We start from the raw sequence: 23601 nt of genomic DNA, 5'->3' as shown, positions 1-23601 counted from the left end.
CTTGGCCTCCTTTAGATGAGAGAGCACTGAAGACTTGCACTGTTTTTGCAATGCTTGCTTCATTTACAAATATAGAAACAGCATAAGTGGATGCAAACAGTCAGCAGGCACTCTTAGAAGGCAGCAGATCTGCCCTATAATCACACCAGGTCCTCAGAGAGGCCTTCAGCCTTTAACCAACTCACATAGTCTTACCTCTTCCAAATTACAAACACACACACACACACAGAGAGAGAGAGAGAGAGAGAAAGAGAAAGAGAAAGAGAAAGAGAAAGAGAGAGCGCTGCCCCACAGTGCTGAAATCAATGAGAAGGTGGGGCAGAGTTCTGTTGGTCAGACTCAGAATAGATATGGAGCTTTGGTTCAAAGCCACTGCCTGGGTAGTAAGGCCCTGTGAGTGCAATGGAACTTACTTGTCTCACAGTAAGAGTGCATGGGAGTGTCTTGTGTCTGTACGGATGTCCATTCACTTCCATGGAAGGAGGTGATCCAAATTTGCATGCATAGATCAGCTCCCTACATGGAAATGATAGACTTAGCAACAGAATTCTGTATATACACCAGACCTGATATTTTAAATTTTAAGCATATATGCTGTTTTGCTAAAGATGGGTCTCAGCATACAGCCTACTTCTCCCCCCCCCCCGCAAAAAAACCCCTCATAACACTATGTATGTATATTTGTATAAGATGCAGGACAAGGATGTGGAACCTCTCAACCTCCAGATGTTGCTGGACTTCCATCAGTCTCAGCCAGCATGGCCAATCAACAGGCACTATGGGTGTCAGTCCAACAACATGTGGAGAACCCCAAGTTTTTCATTTACATCTATAATCCATTTAAGTTGAAGGTGAAAGAGCTACTGCTACTGAAACTAGACTTCACTTTGAGGGTTGTTTGCTCCAATTTCACATGTGTAAAAATCATTGTCTTTTCGGATAGAGATATTCCAAATTACAACCTTAAGTAAATTAGATCTTCTTCCTAAACAGCTACAACTCAAATCATTTTAGGTTTTTTTTATAAAAAAAAAAGGGGGGGGAGAAATGCAACCATTTTCCATTGCCAAGGTGATCACATGCAAAAACTAACTTTTCCCCTCATGATTTTTTTCAGTGTTCAGAGAAAAAAATGTTGCTGGAATGTGAATCAAAGATCTGGGTACTTTCCAGCAGTCCACACTATGAAGGATTTTGGCAATGGGAATGAGCTGTTGGTTTCAGTGAAAAGTAACAGATGCAAACTGCAGCTCCATATGGATGATGCCCTTAAGAGTTTCCAGTAACTCCTCCAGCACCACTGGCAAAGGGCAGTTATTGGTCTGCATCCTAGGAGCAGACAAAGTTTGGCTTTCACTGTAGTAGGAATAAGTGCATCATGCGGTAGATTCTCTCTCCCCCCCCCCCCTGAACTGTTCAATTAACTACTGGGGAAACTTGCAATGGGGAATTGAAAGTGGAGATCGCTTGCAGATGTCATCTTGGAGGCAATATTTGACTGTGCACATTGTTTTTCAAAACTTCCTTCCAAGAAGCAGCAGTCTTCGGTTTCCACTCCACAATGATGGAGAGTACACTGCCTTGCTCATGTAAAATAATAATGATACGCATATGAAGTGAGAGACGATTTCCTCTTGACCTACTTCCTAAGCAGCGCTCAGTCAGTGCTCTTTGGTTTTGGGAAGGTAAAACAAAACCAGAAAAGAAAAAGCACCACCCACCCACATTTCCCAGGCTCCATGTGTTACTTGGTGCCAACCACACAGCCAGTTACTTACTCCTGATAGGCAGTTTCCTTAACAATTTCCTTTCATCTTCTGGCAACACCCAGAGTGACTCGCCAGACTGGTTGTTTGACTTTCAGGTCCAAACTAGCTGAAGTGACAGCGGGTCCATTTGCTTAAACCCAACTCTGCTTTGTTCATGCTTTAAATCAGTGGTGGCCAAACTTGGTCGTGAACTTTAAATGTGCTTTAAGTGTATGATGCAGATGTGATAAGAGAGAAACTGATACAGTGGTACCTCGCAAGACGAATGCCTCGCAAGACGAAAAACTCGCTAGACAAAAGGGTTTTGCGTTTTTTGAGCTGCTTCGCAAGACGAATTTCCCTATGGGCTTGCTTCGCAAGACAAAACGGCTTGCGAGTTCTTGCGAGTTTGTTTCCTTTTTCTTAAAGCCGCTAAGCCGTTAATAGCCGCTAAGCCGTTAAAAGCCGCTAAGCCGCTAATAGCTGTGCTTCGCAAGACGAAAAAACCGCAAGACGAAGAGACTCGCGGAACGGATTAATTTCGTCTTACGAGGCACCACTGTACTGCAAAGAGATAAGCCACAGGTGGGAGAAGGTTCAGCACCAACTCCCCTATTGTTCCTTTCACCATCCAAATTGGACTCTCCTCCCCTTTGCTAAGTGATTCAGGCAGATCCAGAATTGATCCTCAGACATAAGCACATCCCTCCTGTAGAAGTAAACCATGCCTTAATTTCATACATTTGCACATCAGAACACTGGACTTCCATTGTGAAGGAAGTGGAGAGGATCAGCATTGCAATGCAGCATTGCTTTCCTGTAACGGCTTTGAATCATGCTCAGAGACTGCATTCCTGTGGGGTGAATTGTGCCGAGTGCTTTTCAGAAGTCAGTGTCTTTCCACTGCACTGTTCACATATGCCAGGCATAGGCAAACTTGGCCCTCCAGATGTTTTGGGACTACAACTCCCACCATCCCTAGCTAACAGGACTAGTTGCCTATGCCTGACATGCATTTTATGCTCAGGGCCTACATTCTTTACTAGAAGAGTCATGTTATACAAAGTCATCCTAGGAGAGCCCCAATTTCTCTCTGCCCTACTTTCTAGAGAGGAAGTAGTTCTTCCCTTTCCTTGTGGTGAACAGAGGCAATCCGGGACTAGAGCCCAACCCTTGTTCAATGGTAGTCATGTCATTTGTATGTAGAAGGTCTCAGGTTCAATTTGTGACATCTCCAGATGAGGCTCGAAATGTCTCCAGTGTGAAACCCTAGAGACAGCTGCTGTGCTGGATCAATGAATGAAGTGACTTACTGCCCCGGTTTGGTGTGTGTGGGGAAGTAGGGTTTTTTCCTGAACCTCCTGGCTGTGTCCTTCCGTTGAAAGACAGAGTGGTGTATAGGGATGGAGAAATCTATCTACTTTGGTTTCTCTCAGTTTCTCATTGTCCCAGTTTTAAGTACAGTTCTCCACATTTCCACATCAGCTCACAATTTTCTTTTGAAGTCCTCATGAAAATTCACCAGCATTTTAATGCAAATTTCTCTAAATATGCATGTTTGTTTGCAGTGTTGCCTAATATATACATTTTTTTTTGCAAATCAATTTCCCCTAATGTAATGCACCTTTGTGTGTTACTTTCCGTAATGCAGGCCCATAAGTCCATTTTGGCTCAACTGAAGAAAACGAAAAAAGATGTTTCAACTGCCTGATCAGTTAGATATAGAAATAACTTTTTAAAAGTCCCATGCATTTCAGTGGAAATGAAATTTAAGCAGACTGTTATCCCAACTTCAAAGTGCTTAACTTTGGCTAGATTTACAAATAATAGTTGGGCAGATGACAAGCCCTCACACTTTCTAGATTCGCTTAGAATTTATATGCCACTTCCCCACAAACAATGCTCCTCAAAAGCAGCTCACAGTACATATAATCAACCAAAATTGATACTCCTCACTTGCTTGAGTGTCAATAAGACCCAAGGGCCGGTTTCATTTGGAGGAGAGAGTGCTGGAGATTCATGGCATTTTTGCAATGCTTTGTATATAACTACAGCCCTATAGACTTCTCTATCTAGCTCTTGGAACACTCCCCAGGCCGAAAATCCTCTCTGGACTGCACCTCTGCTTTCCACGCTGCCACCCTCCATAGCTGTCAACTTTTCCCTTTTCTTGCGAGGAATCCTATTTGGAATAAGGGAATTTCCCTTAAAAAAAGGGAACAGTTGACAGCTATGCCAGCCTCACTGGCCTGCTTTATGCTTTCCTGTATCAAAACTCGGGTGAGGGGAAAAGATTTATTTATTTATTTCATGAAATTAATATACTGTCTGATTATTTTTTAAAAAAAACCTAAAAGTGATTTACAAAAGGAACAAAACAATCAGGTTATCAGTAAAAAACTGTTCAAAAGACTCAAACAATAACAATTAAAATCAGTGCTAAACTAAAAACAGATTAAAACACATGTCAATGTTTTATATATCTTAGTAGGCTTGCTTAAACAAAAAATGTGGGGTTTTTTTTGCAGGCAGTGAAAAGAGTACAGTATAATGAAGGCACCTGTCTGGTGGCAATAGACAGGTGGGTGCTGTCACACAAAAGTGTGGGAGCTGCCACACGAAAAAAAGGTTGATTTCTTGTATCAGTGCTACATCTGCCCTCGGTTGCTGCAAGGGACATGGAGTGGTGGAGACATCCAAGATGGTGGCTTAATTTTTCAAAGCACATGCCAGCTCCTCTCCCAGCACATTAATGTGCCCCAATCCAGCGTGTAATTTGATAATTCTTGCCTCAAGCTGGATCCTCAAGCTGCTTGTATGTTCTTCATGGCTTGGTTTTCCTGTGTTTCTTCTTTTCTAGTGCTGCTAGGATCCTAATATAGGTTTTAATGCAGTACAGAATGATCGCATCCAAGAGCCCTCGTTAGTGTATGTATTTATATGGGCAGGGTAGCTCTCAGTCCTCGATAAAGCTGCGGTCCTTTGCTCTAAATAAGTTGCATTAAGTGTCTGGAAATATAAATGAACATTTTTGTTGGTTTCTGAACTCTTAACCTCCATCCTTTCAAGTCCTAATAATAATACAGGTTGCCTCTGAATTACACAAATGCACTTTTGTGGTTTCTTGCAGGAGTGGGATATATTATCCTGATAACATATGACCCCTTTTAGGCGTTATCACATCTAATCCATAATGCACTGGAAATCTGCCGGTGCATTAGGCTGACAAGGATGGAGAGCAGATGATTAATGCACTAGGAAAGATTACTCAGGGCGGGGGGGGGGGGGCAGGCAGAGAGCAGGCTCAGTGTAGATTTACCACCCAGCACCACCTGCTGGTTAGCCCATATGTTTGCTTTTAGAAATAAGAATACAATAGAATAATGGAAAGGGAAGAGAACAATACAGAGAAGGCAAAGATAGAAGAAAGAGTGAGAAGGAGAAAAAGAGACAGGCTTAAGGAAAAGGGCGTATTAAAGACAGAAAAGGCAGGTTAGTGACATGGTGGAAGAATATAAAATTACGCATGGTGCATAAAAAGTGGACGGAGAAAAGTTTTTCTCTTGGCATAACGCTAGAATCCAGGACATCCAATGAAGCTGAATATTGGAAGATTAAGGACAGGCAAAAGAAAGTACTTCTTCACACGGTACATAGGTAAACTGTGGAACTCACTGCCACAGGAGGCAGTGGTGGCCACAAACGTGGATGGCTTTAAAAGAGGGTTAGAGAAATTTTGGAGGAGGAGGCTATCAATGGCTGCTAGCCATGTTCTGCTTCTGCTGTTGGAGGCTGCATGCTGCTGAATGTCAGTTGCTGGGAGTCACAAGTGGGGAGTGCCCAGTTGCACTCAGGTCCTGCTTTGGGGCTTCCCACGGGCATCTGATTGGCCCCTTTGAGAACAGGAACTTACTAGATGGACCTTTGGCCTGATCTTAAGGTCTCATGTTTCAGGTGGTGTTAGAGGCTGACCCTACTATGATTAAAGCCCACCAGTTAAAAGCAAACTTGGACTCCATTGCACACTCCTTGCTGTGCTCCCAACGGTAGAAGTATGTTCTGTATCTGCTCTTCCTGAGTTATTCTGAAGGACTTGCAGGAATGCTGCTGCTGCTGCTGCACTACCCCATGCATCAGCTGTTAGGCAGGGAGGCTGAACAGCTCAAACGAAGCCCCGCTGAATCTCCAATCTCTTTCGGGCTTCCTCCGCCCTCATGGATGTCCTCTTTGGGCTCTGGGTGGGGGTATCTTCTTGCGAGCCCCACGGACTCTCTAGCTCTCTTCCGCCATTTCCTGGTATGGTTTTGTTTATTTATTTCATGGTGCCATACGTATACGTGATCACATGCGAGTCGACCACACATAAGTGGGGGCCCGCATATGTACTGCATCATAGGTCACATGTACACACATTCCACATACAGAAGGACAACAAGCAAACTTAGTGGGGCAGTGTGTATTGCACACTCATTTTTCTTCCCCCAGCAACTGCTGCCTGAGGGGGCCACTGCACTCTGTCTAATTGTAGGGCTGGTCTGAGTGTGGAGTTTTTTAAAAAAAAAATCAGCTGCTTGAAGAAAAAGACTGCCCATAGATTGTTCCATTCTCCTGCCTCACATAATTCCTTTTGCTGATCTCCCTGTCAGGCAGATCACATGGACAGGCAGCAACTTGAGAAATGGTTCAGGGAGCATTGCATTAAGGTTTCTATGGTGCAAGTGCCATGAAAAGCATCACTCATTTCAGAATGGGTCAAGAGTTTATACACTGGGTATATCTTGATTTTCCAGTTGTGTAAGAAACATATATCTCTTTGCTTGACAACAGGTACATTCCAGGGCAAGCCCATGCCTTTCGCTGGAGACATTCTCACTTTCACATTTGCCCACCAAAGAGGTAAAAGGGATATATTTCATTTGACCAACTAGTATGTGTGTGCTCTTAAAAAACAACCTTAGAAATAGTTGAAGTTTATGAGGATTTTCAGGAGTAGGTATTCACAGTACAAAATAAAGGCAAAACAGGTTCATACAGGTCCCTAGCTATTATTGTGTGGCAACTTTGTGAGGGGGCTGCAGTGTTGATTACATTTTCTGTAGTCCAAATCAAAGATATAATTAAAAGTGTAACATATCTTGCCTCAGTGACCAAAAATGCAGCAATTAAGGGCCTACCAGAATGACAGATCTTTAGGCAAACTGCCCATAATTTCTATGTCACATCTTTGCAAGCGAGGAAATGTTCCACTTTTGCAGAAGGCATTAAAGAATTGTCTATTTTTCTGTAACTATGGAGATTGAATGTAAAATATCCCAAAAAACCCCCATCTGAATAAAACAAAGAGGCCTATCAGATGTCTATATGGGAATCCCACAAACAGGCCATAAAGGCAACATCCTTCTCCAGAAGCTACGTGTATCTTCATTTCCCCCTGATAAAGATACCATCATAATGCATAAGAAAGGCCTTGTTTCAACAGGCCATAATCCCATCTAGTCCAGTACCCTGTTCTCACAGTGGCCAACCATAGAATCATAGAGATGGAAGATACCCCAAGAGGTCATCTGATCCAAACCCCTGTAATGCAGGAATCATGGCTGAAGAATCCATGATGGGTTGCCATCCAACCTCTGTTGAAAAACCTCCCACGAATGAAAGCCTGCCACCTTCTGAGGCCATTGAATTGTAGGGTTGGAAGGGAACCCCAAGTCCAACCCCTTGCAGCTAAGGCAAGTCCCAGTGTGGTGTAGTGGTTAAGAGTGGTGGACTTGTAATCTGGTGAACCGGGTTCGCGTCTCCGCTCCTCCACATGCAGCTGCTGGGTGACCTTGGGCCAGTCGCACTTCTTTGAAGTCTCTCAGCCCCACTCACCTCACAGTGTGTTTGTTGTGGGAGAGGAAGGGAAAGGAGAATGTTAGCCGCTTTGAGACTCCTTCGGGTAGTGATCAAGCGGGATATCAAATCCAAACTCTTCTTCTCCTGGGATGCTTGCAAGCGGAGCCTGAATGCAATAGCATTCTCCCCGCTTGTGGGCCCCAGCAACTTATATTTAGAGGCACACTGTGTTCAGAGGCAATGGAAACAGCAGCAGCCCTTTTTGGTAATTTTGGTAAAAGTTGTGGTCAAAACATGCCAAGCAACTTCCATAGATAAATTGTAGCTTTCAAGCTACTTCTTTCTTTTGAAAGAACTGGTTTTAAAAATAAATATTCTTAAGTAGTTCTCAAGATGACATGCTAGGACGTCTTAATAGTCACAGGTAGTCACTAGATCATCACAGGGTCCTCTCAGCATGAGAAAAGGACCTACCCCCAAATTTCTGCTCTCTTCTGCACAAATCCATTACTCTTTTGTTCTGGATGAAACATTGATCTTGGACCTAAATTTCACAGAAAAGCTCTTCAAATTGGGACCATAACTGTGGTAAGACGGGAACTACTTGAACCTCAGATGTAAAGGCCATTTATGTTTCTTAGACTTGGCTCTTAGTATTTTGGGGCATAAGCATGCAATCCTGGGAAACTAGTTACCTTTACACTTTTATATTTGTAAGAATAATTATGCACTTATTCCTGTGCTTCCCTACTTCTCTTCAATTTTTAATACATTCCTCCCCCTCCGCTTCCTGTTAACCTACTTTTAATTTCAGGGTCTTTCTAATTTATTTCTTTTCCTACCTTAAGCACTGTTGGTGAGGAATCCGCTGTGGTTGCTAAATAGGAGTGAGTCAAATATATAGAGCTTCTGTGTCCTGGTTTTTAAAATAATTATTCTAAGTAATCCTCCTTGTACACATGACACTTCTCATCTTGGAAAGGGTTTCCCCTGGGAGCTACTGTATATGAAACTGCATTAGCAAGTCGCAAGAGCTTCTGCAAAGCAGTTTTTAGGCTCATGTTCATTTGAAGTTACTTTAACATCAAGAAAATGGGGCTTCAGCAAGCAAAGAGAAAAATATTTCTTAATGCCACCTCTCAGCATTGCTAAGCATCAATCAATATCAATCAGTGTTCAAGCTGATATCAGTTTCACACATTTTCATTTATAAGTGAATGCCAGTTTCACACATATTCATTCATTTCATCCTATTTCTGTATTAAAATTCTTATTTTTACTGTGTTTTCCCACAAAATGTGCACTTATTTTACTCATTTTACTATAAAATACACTTGATATGCATTTTAGCCTAAATTATGTACTTTCATACCATCCTAAAACAAAAATGCACATTTTATATGCATTTTGTTTTTTGTTATTTTTTGAGCTGGGAATTGAATTGCAAAATTCAGAGATGGATGAAAACCAAAAGGCAATGGTGCTCCAATCCACACATTAGTCCAGGAACTGCAAATCAGGCTGCTTCACTTAAAAGTGAAATCTGAATGAAATCCTCAAGCAGCCCCACTGGCAATGACATCATTTGGGGCTTGTCCACAAATCATCATCATCATCACCTACCCATTTCTACTTGTTATTCCCAATCAACAATATGGGGGTGATAATGATTCATCTGACCATTATGTGCCGTATTAGCCTGAATATAAGCCACACCCAAATATAAGCCGCATCTTTAAAATTCAAGGCGGGGGGGGGGGAGAGACAATAAAAAGACAATGTACCATATTGGCCTGAATATAAGCCGCTCCCTTAAAATTCCACAGGCACTGACACCCATTCCATTTTACCGTATGTCTCTTTCAGCAGTGATATTGTAAAAGCCAGTTTTGGTAAGGTCCCTAATTTAAGCCGTACTTTAACTTTTCATAGTCAGAATTTGGGGGGAAAGTGCAGCTTATATTCAGGCCAATACGGTACATTGTGTGTCTACCAAACCAATCAACTGCCCATTGACATCTATGTCTGATGTTCCTCTACACAAGGGCTTGGTTAACTGTCCTGTTCTCCTAACACTCTCAACAAACTGCAGTTCCCAGGACTCTTTGGAGAGGCCATGACTATTAAGAAGTTGTGTAGGAGTGATTTCAACTTACAGCGTGGCTATGACCCCAATTCCTCAAAATAGTGAGCAAGCTTTCAAGATATCCAGAGCTCTTTATCAGGCTGGAAGTTAAGCAAAGGTGTGTGTGGGGGTGTGTGTGGCCAGCTTGGTGTTAAAACCACAACGTCTGCTTTGATCTGCATTAAGAGGAGCATCCTTAATAGGGCAGGCTTTCCTAGGTGCTACATGGTAGGTTTTTAAAAAAATATATGGAGGTAGCAGAGTTCGAGGAGGCTTTGTGGAGTGTGCTGCACTTGATCTGACAGGCAAAGTTTCTGAAGGTTCCAGGCAACCAGACAGCTGAGAAGCAGAATTGTGTTTCAAAGTCAGCCAAAGGACAAGGGGGAGAGAGAGTGTGTGCACATCCACAAGAAATCTCCCCCCACTGAGACTTTTGCAGGCCTGCTCCTCTCGTTCAAGAACAGTTGGCGTTGTCTCTTGTGGGCCACAGCAGGGAGACAGGTTGGTCTCAAATAACTGTGCCGCGAAAGGCATGTGTCGTCCTCATTCTTTGCTCATGCTGAGGTTTCCGCTTAATCTGCCTTTATTCACAGTGCGAGCTACCCAGTGTGTGCAACCTGTCCTAGCCGCTCCTGGAGGTGAACCCTCACTTACACCAGCTGAGGAGATTAATTCATATTTTGGGCGGGTGAGACTTAGTTACTAAGACACCATCTCTGTAAACGCAGCACACGGGAAATGGCTTTACCCTAAAGGACTGTAAGTGCTACTAGAAAAGTGCCCACATCCAAACCAGTGAAGCATGTGGGATTTTGGAGATATATAGCCTATGCACTTAAAGTAGTAAAAAATAATAATAAAAGCAGCTTTTTCAGACTACCTTTAAAGTAAAATGGAAGCATTGTTTTTGCGATATGTGCAAGGGCATGTCCCAATATGAGACACCGGCCTGTGGAATGGGTTCAAGTAGGCCACAACGTTATTGGCGTCAAGTGTGTGGGGTTGGCATGGCATCCTGCCCGCTGTTTGAAACCACAACCAGCTCTCCTGGCGGACACACTCCTTGAGAGTTGCCTACACAGCAGCCCCCATTGTGGTGCAGACCAAGCATTTGGGAACCAGCTAGCAGCCTGAGGTGAGCGACGTTTGGCCGGGCTGCCCTAAGTGAGGACTGTGGCCTGTTGTTGTGGCACCTCTTCATTCGATGATCCTGCCCAAAGGCGTTTTCCACCACCGTTGTGACAGGAAATGTAACCCCTCACAATAACATGTTTCCATTTACTAAAGGAAAGTCGAAAACCTCTTGATTTTACTCCCAGCCAGTTGTAGCTGGACATAAAAATCCGTTCTGGCCTTGACAATCCATGATGAATGACATCCAAGGTAAAGGTCTGAAACCGAGGGTGGGTGAAGAAATCCCCACAGAGAAAGGCTATGGTTGATGGGTGCCAGCTCTTTTCAAAACAATGCCAGCTTGCTACTTGTGGGCGACTGAATCTGAGACCTTCTGAATGCGAAGCAGATGTTCTGGCAGCAAGCTGCAGTCCTACCCCATAATTTTCCAGGCCACTTTACTTGCTTGCTTATTGTGTTTACAGCCCACCTTTTCCCCCAAGAAGCTCCAGGGGGCACACACGGTTCTTCCCATCCTCACAACCCTCTGAGGTAGGTTAGGCTGAGAGGCCCAAGGCCTCCCAACGAGCTTCATGGCCAAGTGTGGATTTGAACTTCTGTCTCTCAGGTCCTAGTCTGACACTCTAACCACCACGCAAAACTGGTTCTTATAGTTAAGCATAGGAACCGCCTTATACTGAGCCAGGCCACTGACCTACCTAGCCTTGCAGTGCACTGTCCACTCCAGCTGGCCGTGGTTCCCTGGTCTCAGGCATAAATCCTTCCCCACTTCGCTTCCTGAGATCAGTTTAACTAGAAATGCCAGGATTGGCACCTCCTGCATGCGAAGCATTCGCTTTACCGCTGAGCTTCTCATTGATGACACTCCGAGGGGTTAAGCACATGCTTAACTCTCTGACTGAGCTCGGTTGAATGTAGAAGTGCTTAATTTTGGCTCAGTTGCACCTGTTGTCTTTGTAAGAGCATGCTTGGTTATCGCAGGCTATAGCATATCCAGAAATGTATAAATATAAATTAAAAAGGAATCTGAATCTGCATTAACGCTGAAGCGCCCCGATGATTCCCCCTGCTCACCACCCAGCAAGGTTATTTGCAACAGTATCTGGGACATGAATCTTTGCATGCTTTTGCACACACCCATTCCATCCCAGGTCATGCTGAAACCTAACACACTGAATACTGGGCTCTCACAGAGTGTCAGTGTCCTGTTTTTAATGGTCGTGGCTGACCCAGGTCAGGTTTAGGTCAGCCAGGAGGAGGCAGTGCACAGCAGCCTCCTGGAGCTTGCATCTTGACGATCTACTGTTCTTTTTAAGCAGGGAACTTAAGAAGTGAACTCTGGGTGCTTCCAGATGACCTGTTTATTGATCTTCCACCCTGATTGGTTTGCAGGGAGATTAGGTGGCTGTTGGCTATTTAATGAGCATTTATTCTGATTTGTTTGTGTGGAGGTTAGATGATGTTGCATCAAAGCAAGAGTTATCCTAAGAGTTTTGTGCAAGCAGGCATCTGCTTCTCATTTCCTTTTGTCCACCTGCAGCCCCACAACCACTCTTCATAACTGCTCCAGCAGGTTGGAGAACCCTTTTGATCAGATTTGGGGGTCATGTTAGAGACTTGGGGGGTGGAATGGGCAGACCCTGGTCTTATTTCACAAGTAGGCAGGCATCATTGGATACCGCCTACTCTTGACACTACAGACTTGCCTAATGAAGATACAGTGGTACCTTGGTTTACGAACTTAATCCATTCCGAAAGTCCGTTCTTAAACCAAAGCATTCTTAAACCAAGGCGTGCTTTCCCATAGCAGCGGGGGACTCAGTTTACAAATGGAACACACTCAACAGGAAGTGAAACATGTTCTTATTCCAAGGCAAAGTTCACAAACCAAAACACCCACTTCTGGGTTTGCAGTGTTCTTAATCCAAGTTGTTCATAAACTAAGCTGTTCTTAAACCAAGGTACCACTGTATAGACAACCTATTTTTGTGTTTTTATTTATTTTGAGTATTTATATGCTGTTCATCAAAAATAAATTCCCAGAGTACTTGGGATAAGGATAAAAACGTAAGGAAAATACTAAAATGTATATAATAATTAAAACCTAAAATATCAGCTGGTAGAGCAGCATAAAATTAACTAGGGGGAAATGTTACATTATAGAAAACCCTTAAATATATATTTTTTAAAAAAACTTGTAGGCCGAATATATATCTTTCCAATGAAAGATTAAGGTAGCATCAAAGGCATTTCATCAAGTCAGCTGTGTTTTAAATTTGTCCCAATGAGTGATCTGCATAATTGAGAAAAGGTGGTATAGAAATATTTCTTGCAAACTCTGCCCTTCTGCTTCCTTCATTTGCTTGAGCAAACTTTCCGTTACAATGTGATCCCAGAGGCATTCAAACCAGATGGCAATACTGGGATTTGATGAGCTTTCCCAGTTGCTTGCTGCTGCTGTAGCTCTAAGGAAAGCCAGATGAAGCCTTTGTGCAGGATATGCAGCCGATTTTGTTGTAGTTTGGCAAGTGACAGGGAAAATGTGGGATGAACAAATAACTAGCAGGAAGACGTGTAAACACCCCACAAGCAAGTCAGGATGAATGCAGGATGGATGCTCGTTGTTGCTAAACTACCCCATTAACATCAGAATGGTTGATCAGTAATGGCTAACCACCATGTAAGCTTTGTGCAGCAAATCAGGAAGTCACCTGGAGTGGTCACCTGGTGCAGCCTCTTATTAGACCAAATGAAGTGTCACAAAATAGTGTGCAAGCTTTGTGTTCAAGGAACTCCTCATCAGGGTAGATGGTAGACAGAGCTGATGGGTCGGTGGAGAAAAATTGACTAAGGTGAAGCTATGGAGTTTGCATCTGGTAAGCAAGATAGAATACAGGGGGAAGAGGTTGGAGGCACTGAAACGAGGCTCTGCTGGGTGCTGTGTAGATTTCAGGCTGCCCTCCCAGGACTGCAGGGATGGAGCATGCAATGCTTGTTTTCTCCATATCCTAAATTATAAAACCCAGCTGTCTCCATCCTTTGGTGAAACACGGGTTCCTTGTAGGGGAAATACATCTTTGGGACTTCCTTAAAGATGGGGCCTGGATACCGTATACCCCCAATACTCCCTAGAAGGCTAAAAAAATTTAGACTTGCTGTTTTTACATTTGTCTGCAATCCCAATTACAATATCAGGGGAGTATGATGGAAGGATGAGAAACAATTAATTGGCATTTGATTCTGATGGAATGACTGTGTGCCTTTTTAAGTGTTCCAAGGAAGCCATAAAGCTGTCCACTGGCATCCTTTTGCAGTGATTTACCTGCACTTTAAACGTTGTGCGCTGCAGGGCCAAAGCCAAGATCTCGTTCTTGTCCTTTATTCCATGTTGTTTCTTGGAAAGGGAATGTGCCAGCAGGGGCATGGCACCACATCTATTAACAGTTTGACTGTTGTCTGTTAAGCTCAGATTTGGAAACAAATCTTTGTCTCCCGTTTGATCACTATTGGCAGCCTCTTCTGTCCCTTTGCCTCCCCGCCCAGTTTCATGAGGACAACATTGAAAAAGCACATCTGGGAAGTGTGTAGCTTTGTGAAATCTCAAACAAAAGACTCCCAAGTAAAATGAGAAGTTTTAACATTTGAGCTTCAGTTTTGCACATTTAGAATATGGGAAGGAAAACCACTTAGTGAATAATATTGCCATTTTGGGGAGGGTTTTTTTGCATAGTCAGGATCTAACCTGAGCAATTATTAGTTGGTATGTTTTAAATTAGAGAGGTGTTACTGATTTTTGCCTTGAATTTTATTGTTGTTTTAAACTAGTTTATATGATAAATGTTTAAAATCATTTGATACATTTATTTTATTATGAACCACTCTGAGGACTTCATCTGGGAAGTGATCTACAAATTTAATAAACAGTTAAATAAAGAAAAAGTGTGGTATTTTCCTAACTTGCAATAACTCTTTGTGGGAGGTTGCTGGCACACATATTTCAGGAAATGGGTACTGGTGGAAATGTTAACAGAATGCAGTCAATGCAGTTGGATTGTACCACCTGTTCTTGGTCCAGAGCTTCAAATTTGCTCCACTTCGCAGACTCAGCCCTTATTTAAGCAGTCTGGGGCACAACTGATCTCTGTGTGCATCTGTTACGAGACTGGAGGTTAAATAAGACAGGGTTTATGTGTTAGACTTGCTGGTCAGGTGTGGCTAGACACATCCCTCTGCTATGTAAACAACAGGTGATATGTTGCCATGGGAATGAAAAATGTGTCAAGAATTACTTCTTGATACAGGGCCATTTACAGGATGAAAGATTGAAAGTTGGAATTTAACACTAGCTTACTAGCAGTGCGCTTTCATTGGAGTGTTAAATTCTGATTAAACTACCATATTTTTTAAAAAATCCTACCTTTCAGTTAAAGAAGCAAGTACCAGAAAATGGAAAGCATTGCAAGAGAATATCAGAAGATGTATTATGTTTAAAATGTCATGACTGTTAATACAGTACAGTATTTTGGCTTTGAGGCTTTTGAACATTGAGATTGGCAAACCCAGAGCTTTTGAACAGCTCAGTTATGAATACCTTGCTGATGTAAATGGCCTTCTTGATGCCAATGAGAATATCAATTTATATGTATTTATATGCTTTCCGTAATATGCTTAATGTGGTTTACATCAATACTTGTTGCAAATCCCAAAACATGTCAGATTTCTGAAATGTGTGTGTATTCATATATTTTAAATACAGGTTAGTGGCAGATAAAGCTGTGGGGGGAAATCAAGATTTGGTGACATTCAGTAGCAGATGTGTTTTAGAAATATGATTTCCCAATTTTTCTGTTAAGCTAAGAAATAGGGACAAGCTTTTGCAAAAAGGGGGCTGTTTGGCATTCTTTCTTCTCCTATTGCCTTTTGGCTCAAGTTCTAGTGGTGACCTCAGTCAGTGCTGAACAAATTCTGTATCTCTAGCCTTCAGAAAACAGTGTGATTGTACAGTCATAAAGTGCCTGGACTCCTGCACCCAGTAGATGGGGTGCCTTTTTTGTTCCCTGTGTGTGAATTGCCTGGGTGTCTTTCTGCGTTTTATTTGGAATCCCACAGCAACTTGCTTGGAATTAATGGCTTTCTAATAAAGTGCCTCCACAGCTAGTCTCTGCCAGCAGACACTCTCAAAGAGGGTTATTTATCATTCACACGATCCCTGTCTTTCTGTCTCGTGCTCTCCTGTTGCCCTTTTGTTTCTTCCCTCACTGCCTAAAGACCTCAAAGCGGGCAATGACACTGGTAACTAGGGATGTAAGAAGGCATTGATTCCCTTCCTGCCCCATATTTGTCATATGCTTCCCTGTTTCTGTTCCTCTGCACTTTGGCTTCCAACAAAAAACCCCTTTATTCGTCTCACTGTCTGCTATGGTGAAATTTTGCACAATTAATTACATTATCATTACATTGTTCCACATCATTGGTTTCATTGCAAAGGAAACACAATACAAATGGAATGGGAAGGTGAGTAATCAATTACGTATTGTCATGTATCATCTGCAAATTGTAAACAACAGCAGTGATGTATTAAATTGGATTTACTTCTGTTCTGAACATGGGACGAGCAAGTGAGCATGAGCAGTTTCCACTCCCAGTAACCTAGGGGGATATGCGCAACCTATGATAGATATTTGTTTACGATAGCTGCTTCCAGAAGGGTAGTCATGTTAGTCAGTTACAGCAAAAGCAGCAGTTTTGTGGGGCTTAAAGGCTAACAGACAGAGGGTCAAACGAAACCAGGGACCCCACACACAATGTCCATGGGTGCCTGGGTGCCCATCAGTATCTCCTGTGCCATAGGGCCTTTGCTGCCCATGAAAGGTCTCTGCAAATATTCCTTCAAAAACCCATAATGGATGCCACCTGTAATAATAATAGGGGTTGCTCGTGTGTAAGTTGCCGCCACTCCTGGCTAGCTTGCCTGGTTAAACCTTTCTGTCTGGACAGCCCTTCACTTCGTGGCTGTTTCAGTCGCTAGCAGAATCCGTCAGTGGGTGTTTCTTAAACCTTTTCCAGCATAAAAGCTGTTTGACGCCAAGTCTCCTCCTACTCTCCCTGCGCGGAAGTCTTCTGCGCAGGGAGGGTGTGGGTAGCGGAGGACCCGTGCTCTCCCCGCTGGTGTCCAGCGAGGAGTCCTGGAGCCCCCTCGCCGATTCCCCCATCTGCCCCCCTTTATCCCTGGTGTTGCGCTGATTTCCTTCTCCCGCTGATGAGCTGCCTCTCTCCCTGCTGGGCCCTTCTCCAGCATCACTTGGGAGCCTTCCCTCCGCCTCTGGCTCCGATGTCAGTTCCCTGACACCACCCAACATTTTCATTAGTTTATTTTTTAAAATCTTAAAAATATATATTTTCTTTATTGAGCCCCTGAGTTCCCTCCCTCTTTTTTTGTTCTGTTCTTTTGAGGTGCTCCTTGTCTTGCGCCCCATTCCATACACTATTTCTCCAATGAAAATAGGGATGTCCTATTTAATTAATAATACTTTTCTTTTTTATACCCAGCCCATCTGACTGGGTTGTACCAGCCAGTCTTGGTGGCTTCCAACATACATAAAAGCATAATGAAACATAAAACATATTAAAACTTCCCTATACAGGGCTGCCTTCAGATGTCTTCTAAAAGTCAGATAGTTGTTTATTTCCGTGACATCTAGTTACTTATCTTCTTGGCTCGGGGGCCATGTGATTCTATACCCTTCAGTGTTTCTCTGATGAAAATAGGGATGTCCTAAGGAAAAGCGGGATATTCCAGGATCAAATCAGGAACCAGGACGGCTTCTGTAAATCCAGGATTGTCCCTGGAAAATAAGGACACTTAGAGGGTCTGCTTCTTAGCTACAGCAACAGGTTCTGGGGTCCAGGGAGTAAAGCAGTTGTGCTTTCCTTGGTTTGGCTTCACATTCCTTGCAAGCTGAGCTGGTATGTCTCAACAAATTTCAGTCTTGCTTTTTAGTGCAGCATTTTCCAATATGGTGCCCTCCAGATGTTTTGGACTGCAACTCCCATCATCCCTGACCATTGCCTTTGGTTTTCAAGAAGTTTGTGTTGGGGATAAAATGGCTGTTGGAGAGAGAAACTATGGAGCAGCAGCAACAACAATAACTATTAAGGAGACCTGCTGTAGGGATGTAAGGAAGCAGGGTTGTTTGCTGTTTATTCAATAGGTATCAAACTTTATTTCAGTCACAGACCAGCATAAGATAAAACGTACAGATAAACTGAACACATAAGACTTAAAGCAGGTAAGGGATAAAGCTAGTAATTAAAAGGGGATTATACATACTTAAAAAGATAGAAACAAGGACAAATGGTTAAAAGCGACTACAGTGGTACCTCGGGTTAAGAACTTAATTTGTTCTGGAGGTCCGTTCTTAACCTGAAACTGAGGTACCACTTTAGCTAACGGGGCCTCCCGCTGCCACCGTGCGATTTCTGTTCTCATCCTGAAGCAAAGTTCTTAACCCGAGGTACTATTTCTGGGTTAGCGGAGTCTGTAACTTGAAGCATCTGTAACCTGAAGCGTCTGTAACCCGAGGTACCACTGTATAAGGGAGGGAGGGTGAAGGAGCACAGGTCTTGCATTTTGCGCCTAGTTTCTGGCGCAAGCCATCCTTTAATAAATATCCGGCATGGCAGTTTGCTGTTTATTATATTTGCTCTGAGCAACAAAACAGTCCATAAGATAGTAAGAAACTGCAAAGGCAATTAGCCGTCATGCGGGTGACCTCTTTTCCAGCTAGGTAATAATTAACCAGCAGTGACTATTTGAATGTGGTTGCAGTAAACCCAGTGAGGTTCTCTGGGTTGTACCCAAAATATGTGTTTATCTTTGTTGGTAGTATGATCTTGCTCTGGCTCCCTTTCAACAACATTTACTATCCTGTTGGGCAGTTGGCCCATTCATTCCTGGCAGATGCTGCCAGACTAGAGGTTACTCAGAGCTCCCCCCTATGGCCACCATGAGAACAGGAGGTAATAACTATTAAAAATAGATGGTAGAATTTGAAGATCTGAATCTTTAATGATGGACACCAACTTGCTGTTTTTTTAAAGGATTAGACAAATTGATGGAGGAGAAGGTTAGCAATGTCTATAGGATGTGATGGCTATGCTGTACCTCCCCTGTTGGAGGCAGTATGCCTCTGAACACCAGCTGCTGGGGATCACAAGTGGAAGAGAATGTGATTGTGCCCTGCCTGTGGACTTCCTGGTGCTCTTCTACCTGAATCCTGCTCCCTTGTTTCCCACGGATATCTGGTTGGCCGCACTTAGAACAGGCTGCTGGACTAGAGGGGACTTTGGCCTGATCCAGTAGAGCTCTTAAGCTAATCTCTTTCTTTGATGTGCCATGACCTTTTTCTTTCTCCTCCTCTAGCCATCCATTCCTGGCTCCAGGTTGGAAAACATCATCAACATCAATCATTATGCCACCAAGAAAAGCGTGGCTGAGAGCATGCTGGATGTGGCGCTCTTCATGGCCAACGCTGCGCAACTGAAGGCAGTGCTGGAACAGGGGACGTCCTTTCAATATTATGCTGTCCTGACTGCTCTCATCACCATTTCTCTCTTCTTCCAAACTGCCATTGGGATTCTCCTGATCATTATAGGTAAGCATCTTTCTGCAGACCTCTTTGCTTCTTTCAAAAGTTCATTCCAGGGATCATCATATGAAGAAAGAGTGATACACAGCACAGTGCTCCAGTGCTTTTCACAGAGCAGTTTAGATGCTACTTTAAGTCATTTACCAGATTTCAAACATTGCCATGTGATTAGGAAGCTGGGGTGGGACTGCTCAGTGGTAGAGAATCTGCCTGGCTAAACAAACATGCTCTCCCAAAATATGGGAGTCCCCGCCCCCCAGTAAGGAGAGGGGTAGGGAAATGCCCTGGAAAGTGAAGATAACATTTACTTTGATGCAACGTCATCTAACCTCCCCAGAAATAAATCAGAAAAAATGCTCATAAGATAGCGAGCATAATCTAATATTGCAGGTAATTTTAAAGTTAGAATTAAAAGTAAGGACCAGGAACCCATGTAGTTTTCTCAAGGCTGTTTTGAGGGATTCTCCATTTGACAGGCCTTAGTTAGGAATCTCATTTCCATAATGCCCAGTGTTGCTCTTAATCAAAAGACTTTAAAAAAAAGCTCTTAGGAAGAAATAAGTTGGTTGCTCATTTAATGTTTGAGCACACACAGAGACATTATAGATTAGGGCAACGACTTAACATGATGGCCAAAAGAGAAATAAATGTGTCACCAGCAAAGGAGCACTGATTTACAATGAAAGTAATTTATGAAATGTATAGATGAAAACTTAGAAATAATTACTGTATTTTAAATAGGGAAACAATAGGGACCGGCTGGCCTGTGTGCCTTCTCAGCTTGCTGTCCAGATGCTCACTGTTAATGGGACAATTTCCAGGCCACTTTTGCTCTCCCTTCCTAGGTTTCTGCATCTTCCAACCGGACAGTCCTTCAGAGGATGCTTTCGAATACAGGGCCACCTTTTTGAAGTAGGAAACAAGGCTGCTCTACCCAAGCTGCCCTACACAGTCTCTACCACCCCCGCCTGCCTAAACCCCATCATTTGCAGCTATAACCCCCACCCCTTTCTCCCTTTCACCTCCCTTCTCCCCCGCATTCCATTGCTGCCCCTACAGTTAATATACAGAGGGCTACAGTCTCCAGAGCTGTCTGGCCCGACCCCGGGTCAGCCCCACTGTCCCCTTACATGATCAGACTTACATGATAAACACAGGCCTGTCTTTCTCCGCTTGTGAGTTTGGCATTGAAAGGAATGGCGGAGGTCGTGAACTTGGGCTACAGCTAATGCTGCATCAATGGAATCTCTTCTCTTGTTATGGGGCCTGACCGCAAACATTCCTCAGCATCCGCAGCTGCTGTTGGCCTCCAGCCTCTGGCTTGCCCTAGAGAACCAAAGCCATCTAAAAATGGAAATATCTGGTGTGTGTCTCATAGTCATCTGCTTCAAGCTTTTGCCAGCTTGGCTAGGCCTGATGGGAGTTATAGTCCAGAACTGCTGGAGGGCACCAGATTCGCAAAGGCTGGATGTAGTCTGCTTTATTTAAAAAAAATTAAAATGGTCCTCGCCATTTTGGATGGTTGCCTTTGGTTTTAGAGTTAGCTCACACTGAAGAGGTGGCTGCATCTAAGGCATTGCACAAAGCAACAGACCACAGCAGGTTTTCCTCAATTTGGTGCCCTGTAGATGGCTTGGACTGCAATTCCTAGCCGCCCCAGCATCATACAGCTGAGCTCACTAGAACTAATGGGAGATGTAGTCCAAAACACCAGGGTGTGGACACCAGGCTAGAGAAGGCTATAAGAAAACCACTTTTTGCCACTGAGCACAGCAAGTCCTGGCTCTGTGAAGAGTGTAACCTGGACAATAAACATGCTTTCCAGAACATTTTTGGCACACTCATGCTTGACTTTTCAGGTGTATATTTGTGCATCAATAAAGAAGGGCAGGATTTAGCTTCCTTTTTGTGGGAGAGATCGCTGGAAACCTGAGGGTTGTAGCCAGTTTTAAGGCTTATCCACACCTACCTTCTGCCTTGCTCTTTCCAGGCATAGAGCTATGCTTAAAAGCTCCTTGTCCAAGCCTTTTTAGACTTTGGCTATCTCTCCGCTTCCATGTCTCTCGCCATCCTTCCCAAACTACAGCTTCCCACTTGGAGCTAGGGTGGGGAAAAATGGTTTTAGCTCTCCGTATCTTCCAGAGAAATCTCCAGGTTTTCCCCCTAGCCATTGGCTTCTGTTGAGAGGCATTTCCCAGGCCATTCTTTGCCTTGAACATGCTTTTTCCAAATGAAAGCTGTGGCTGGCACAGCTGGACACCAACCATTAAAGGACATTAGCCACCCTTTTCTCTAAACCACAGCAATCAGGCAGAAAACTCATGGAAATATGAAAAGGACTTAAAGCTGTACTCATGGGCAAAATTAGGTCACAGATTATTTTTTAATAAGTAAATTTTCAACTCAAGGAGTCAGGCAACATCCTAACATTGCACCAGGCTGCAGAGCAGAGAAGGGAAGCATAGCTATTTCATCTGTGGTTTAAATGACACTTAGATAAGAATCTCGCTGGAAGAGTTTGACCCAGGCATTGTTTCATCACCACCACCATCATCATTTTATTTGTATGCTGCCTTCCATAGTTAAAACCATGCTCATGGCAGCTAGCATGGACACATTCATATAAACACAAACATAACAAAAGTAGTCATAAATAAAACATCAAAAACAAAGATAACACACACACACACACACACATCAATAAGAGCAATGAGACCCCAGCCCAAGTGTCTGTTTGGCAGCCTCAGCTTTTGTACCTGGAGTCAATCAAGGCTCCGCCCTCCCAGGTGGAAGGAAAGGAATAGTGTGTAAAACTGTGTTTCCTGACCTTACCTTATTGGAGGAAAGAAAATATAAGCCTATTGAACATTTAAGAGAATAATAATAATGGTGGTGGCGGCACACCTTCTGCAGAATGTAGTGAGCAGAAGAGTTTTCTCTGAATTCTGTCTTGGTTTTGTCTTTTGTTTTTCATAGCTCGGATGAACCTGAACGACGTGACGAAGCAGCAGCGCCTGAATTTGCTCAACAACATCGCCACAATCCTAGTCTTCATCATAGTCATCGTCAACATCTTCATTACTGCTTTTGGTGTGCAGAAGACGGGTCTCTATCCTAGCATTTATGGTGGTCGGAGAATCTACTAAGCCTTGGAAGGGTAAGAAAAGAGTGAGTCTTATGCTTCCAGATTGGACAGATAAACACTCACCATCCATTTTTGCCTATTTGGACATAGGATACTCCATCAATCATTATTCTTAGGCAGTTCATAAGTAATGAAGTGGGATGATGGCAGTTCTTCTCTTTCTCTCCCCCCCAAATATGAAAAGGGTGGTTATCTCTAGGGAGACAGTTCCACAGCAGAGGAGTCTGATCCTTGTCACCATCAACAGTAAGATGCACAACCTGCCTGAGCCTCTTGTTTTTCCTTGCAGGCTGGAGCACATGGTAGAAGATAGCTGGAATGCCTTTCCGTATAGCCTTATTGATCTCAGACTTGATGATCCATTTAAGATACACAACTGCCTGGGTGAACCCTATTGCAAGTACATCAGTTGCTCCTTGTGGGCTACTTCTGCAACATGTTTACAGCTCTGAAGAGGTGAATAATTTTTCAGCTGATCTTGACAGCAGCCTCTCCTCATCTCAACCCATAATGATGTTTATCTCCTGTAATGGAGTAGTGGGGAATTTCAGGTCAGAGAGCCAAATGCAGCCCTCCAGGCCTTTCTCGGACTCTCCCCAGGTTAGACTTCTTCCTCAGCCAAACACTCCTCTCTTCCCCAGCTTACATCACCCACTGGCCCTACTCTGTTTTGTTTTTTTAAAATATATATTTATTAGCATTTTCTATAATGAAACAAAAACAAAAATAAACAACCACAACAACAAAAAATATAACAAACATACACCCTTTTTCAGTGAGTGTGAGTGTAAGTAAAAACTAGCCTACCATACACATGAAAAAAAGTTCTTCTTTGTCTCTGACCCAGAAGGGACTGTATGAAAAATGTTCCCAACCCCTGGTTGTAATGAGATTCCTCTGCAATTCAGAAGATTGCATTCAGCTAGAGCTTCCCAGCTCCCACCAGGAAAGGAGCAGCCCACAGTG

The 23601-nt window shown here is 43.3% G+C and overlaps 1 protein-coding gene across 2 annotated transcripts in view; it reads left to right on the top strand.

The window, feature by feature from the left end:
- The window catches only part of NINJ2 (ninjurin 2), an 85649-nt gene extending 62352 nt beyond the window's left edge, over positions 1-23297 (top strand). The window contains exons 1-4 of one of the 2 annotated variants that reach the window (XM_082240660.1): positions 6576-6644; positions 19265-19496; positions 22467-22647; positions 22925-23297. In XM_082240660.1, the coding sequence (XP_082096786.1) occupies positions 19343-19496; positions 22467-22636 (324 nt within the window). In that variant the 5' untranslated portion in view covers positions 6576-6644; positions 19265-19342 and the 3' untranslated portion in view covers positions 22637-22647; positions 22925-23297. Of the gene's footprint in view, positions 1-6575; positions 6645-19264; positions 19497-22466; positions 22648-22924 lie in introns of those variants that run through there. The other variant, XM_082240659.1, reaches the window with a different exon arrangement.
- The last annotated feature ends 304 nt before the right edge of the window (positions 23298-23601 follow it).

The sequence above is a fragment of the Podarcis vaucheri genome, assembly GCF_965113315.1.
Source record: "Podarcis vaucheri genome assembly, chromosome: 10".
Classification (NCBI taxonomy): domain Eukaryota; kingdom Metazoa; phylum Chordata; class Lepidosauria; order Squamata; family Lacertidae; genus Podarcis; species Podarcis vaucheri.
Note: the sequence above shows the minus strand (reverse complement) of the source record. Positions and strands in the feature narration are given on the sequence as shown.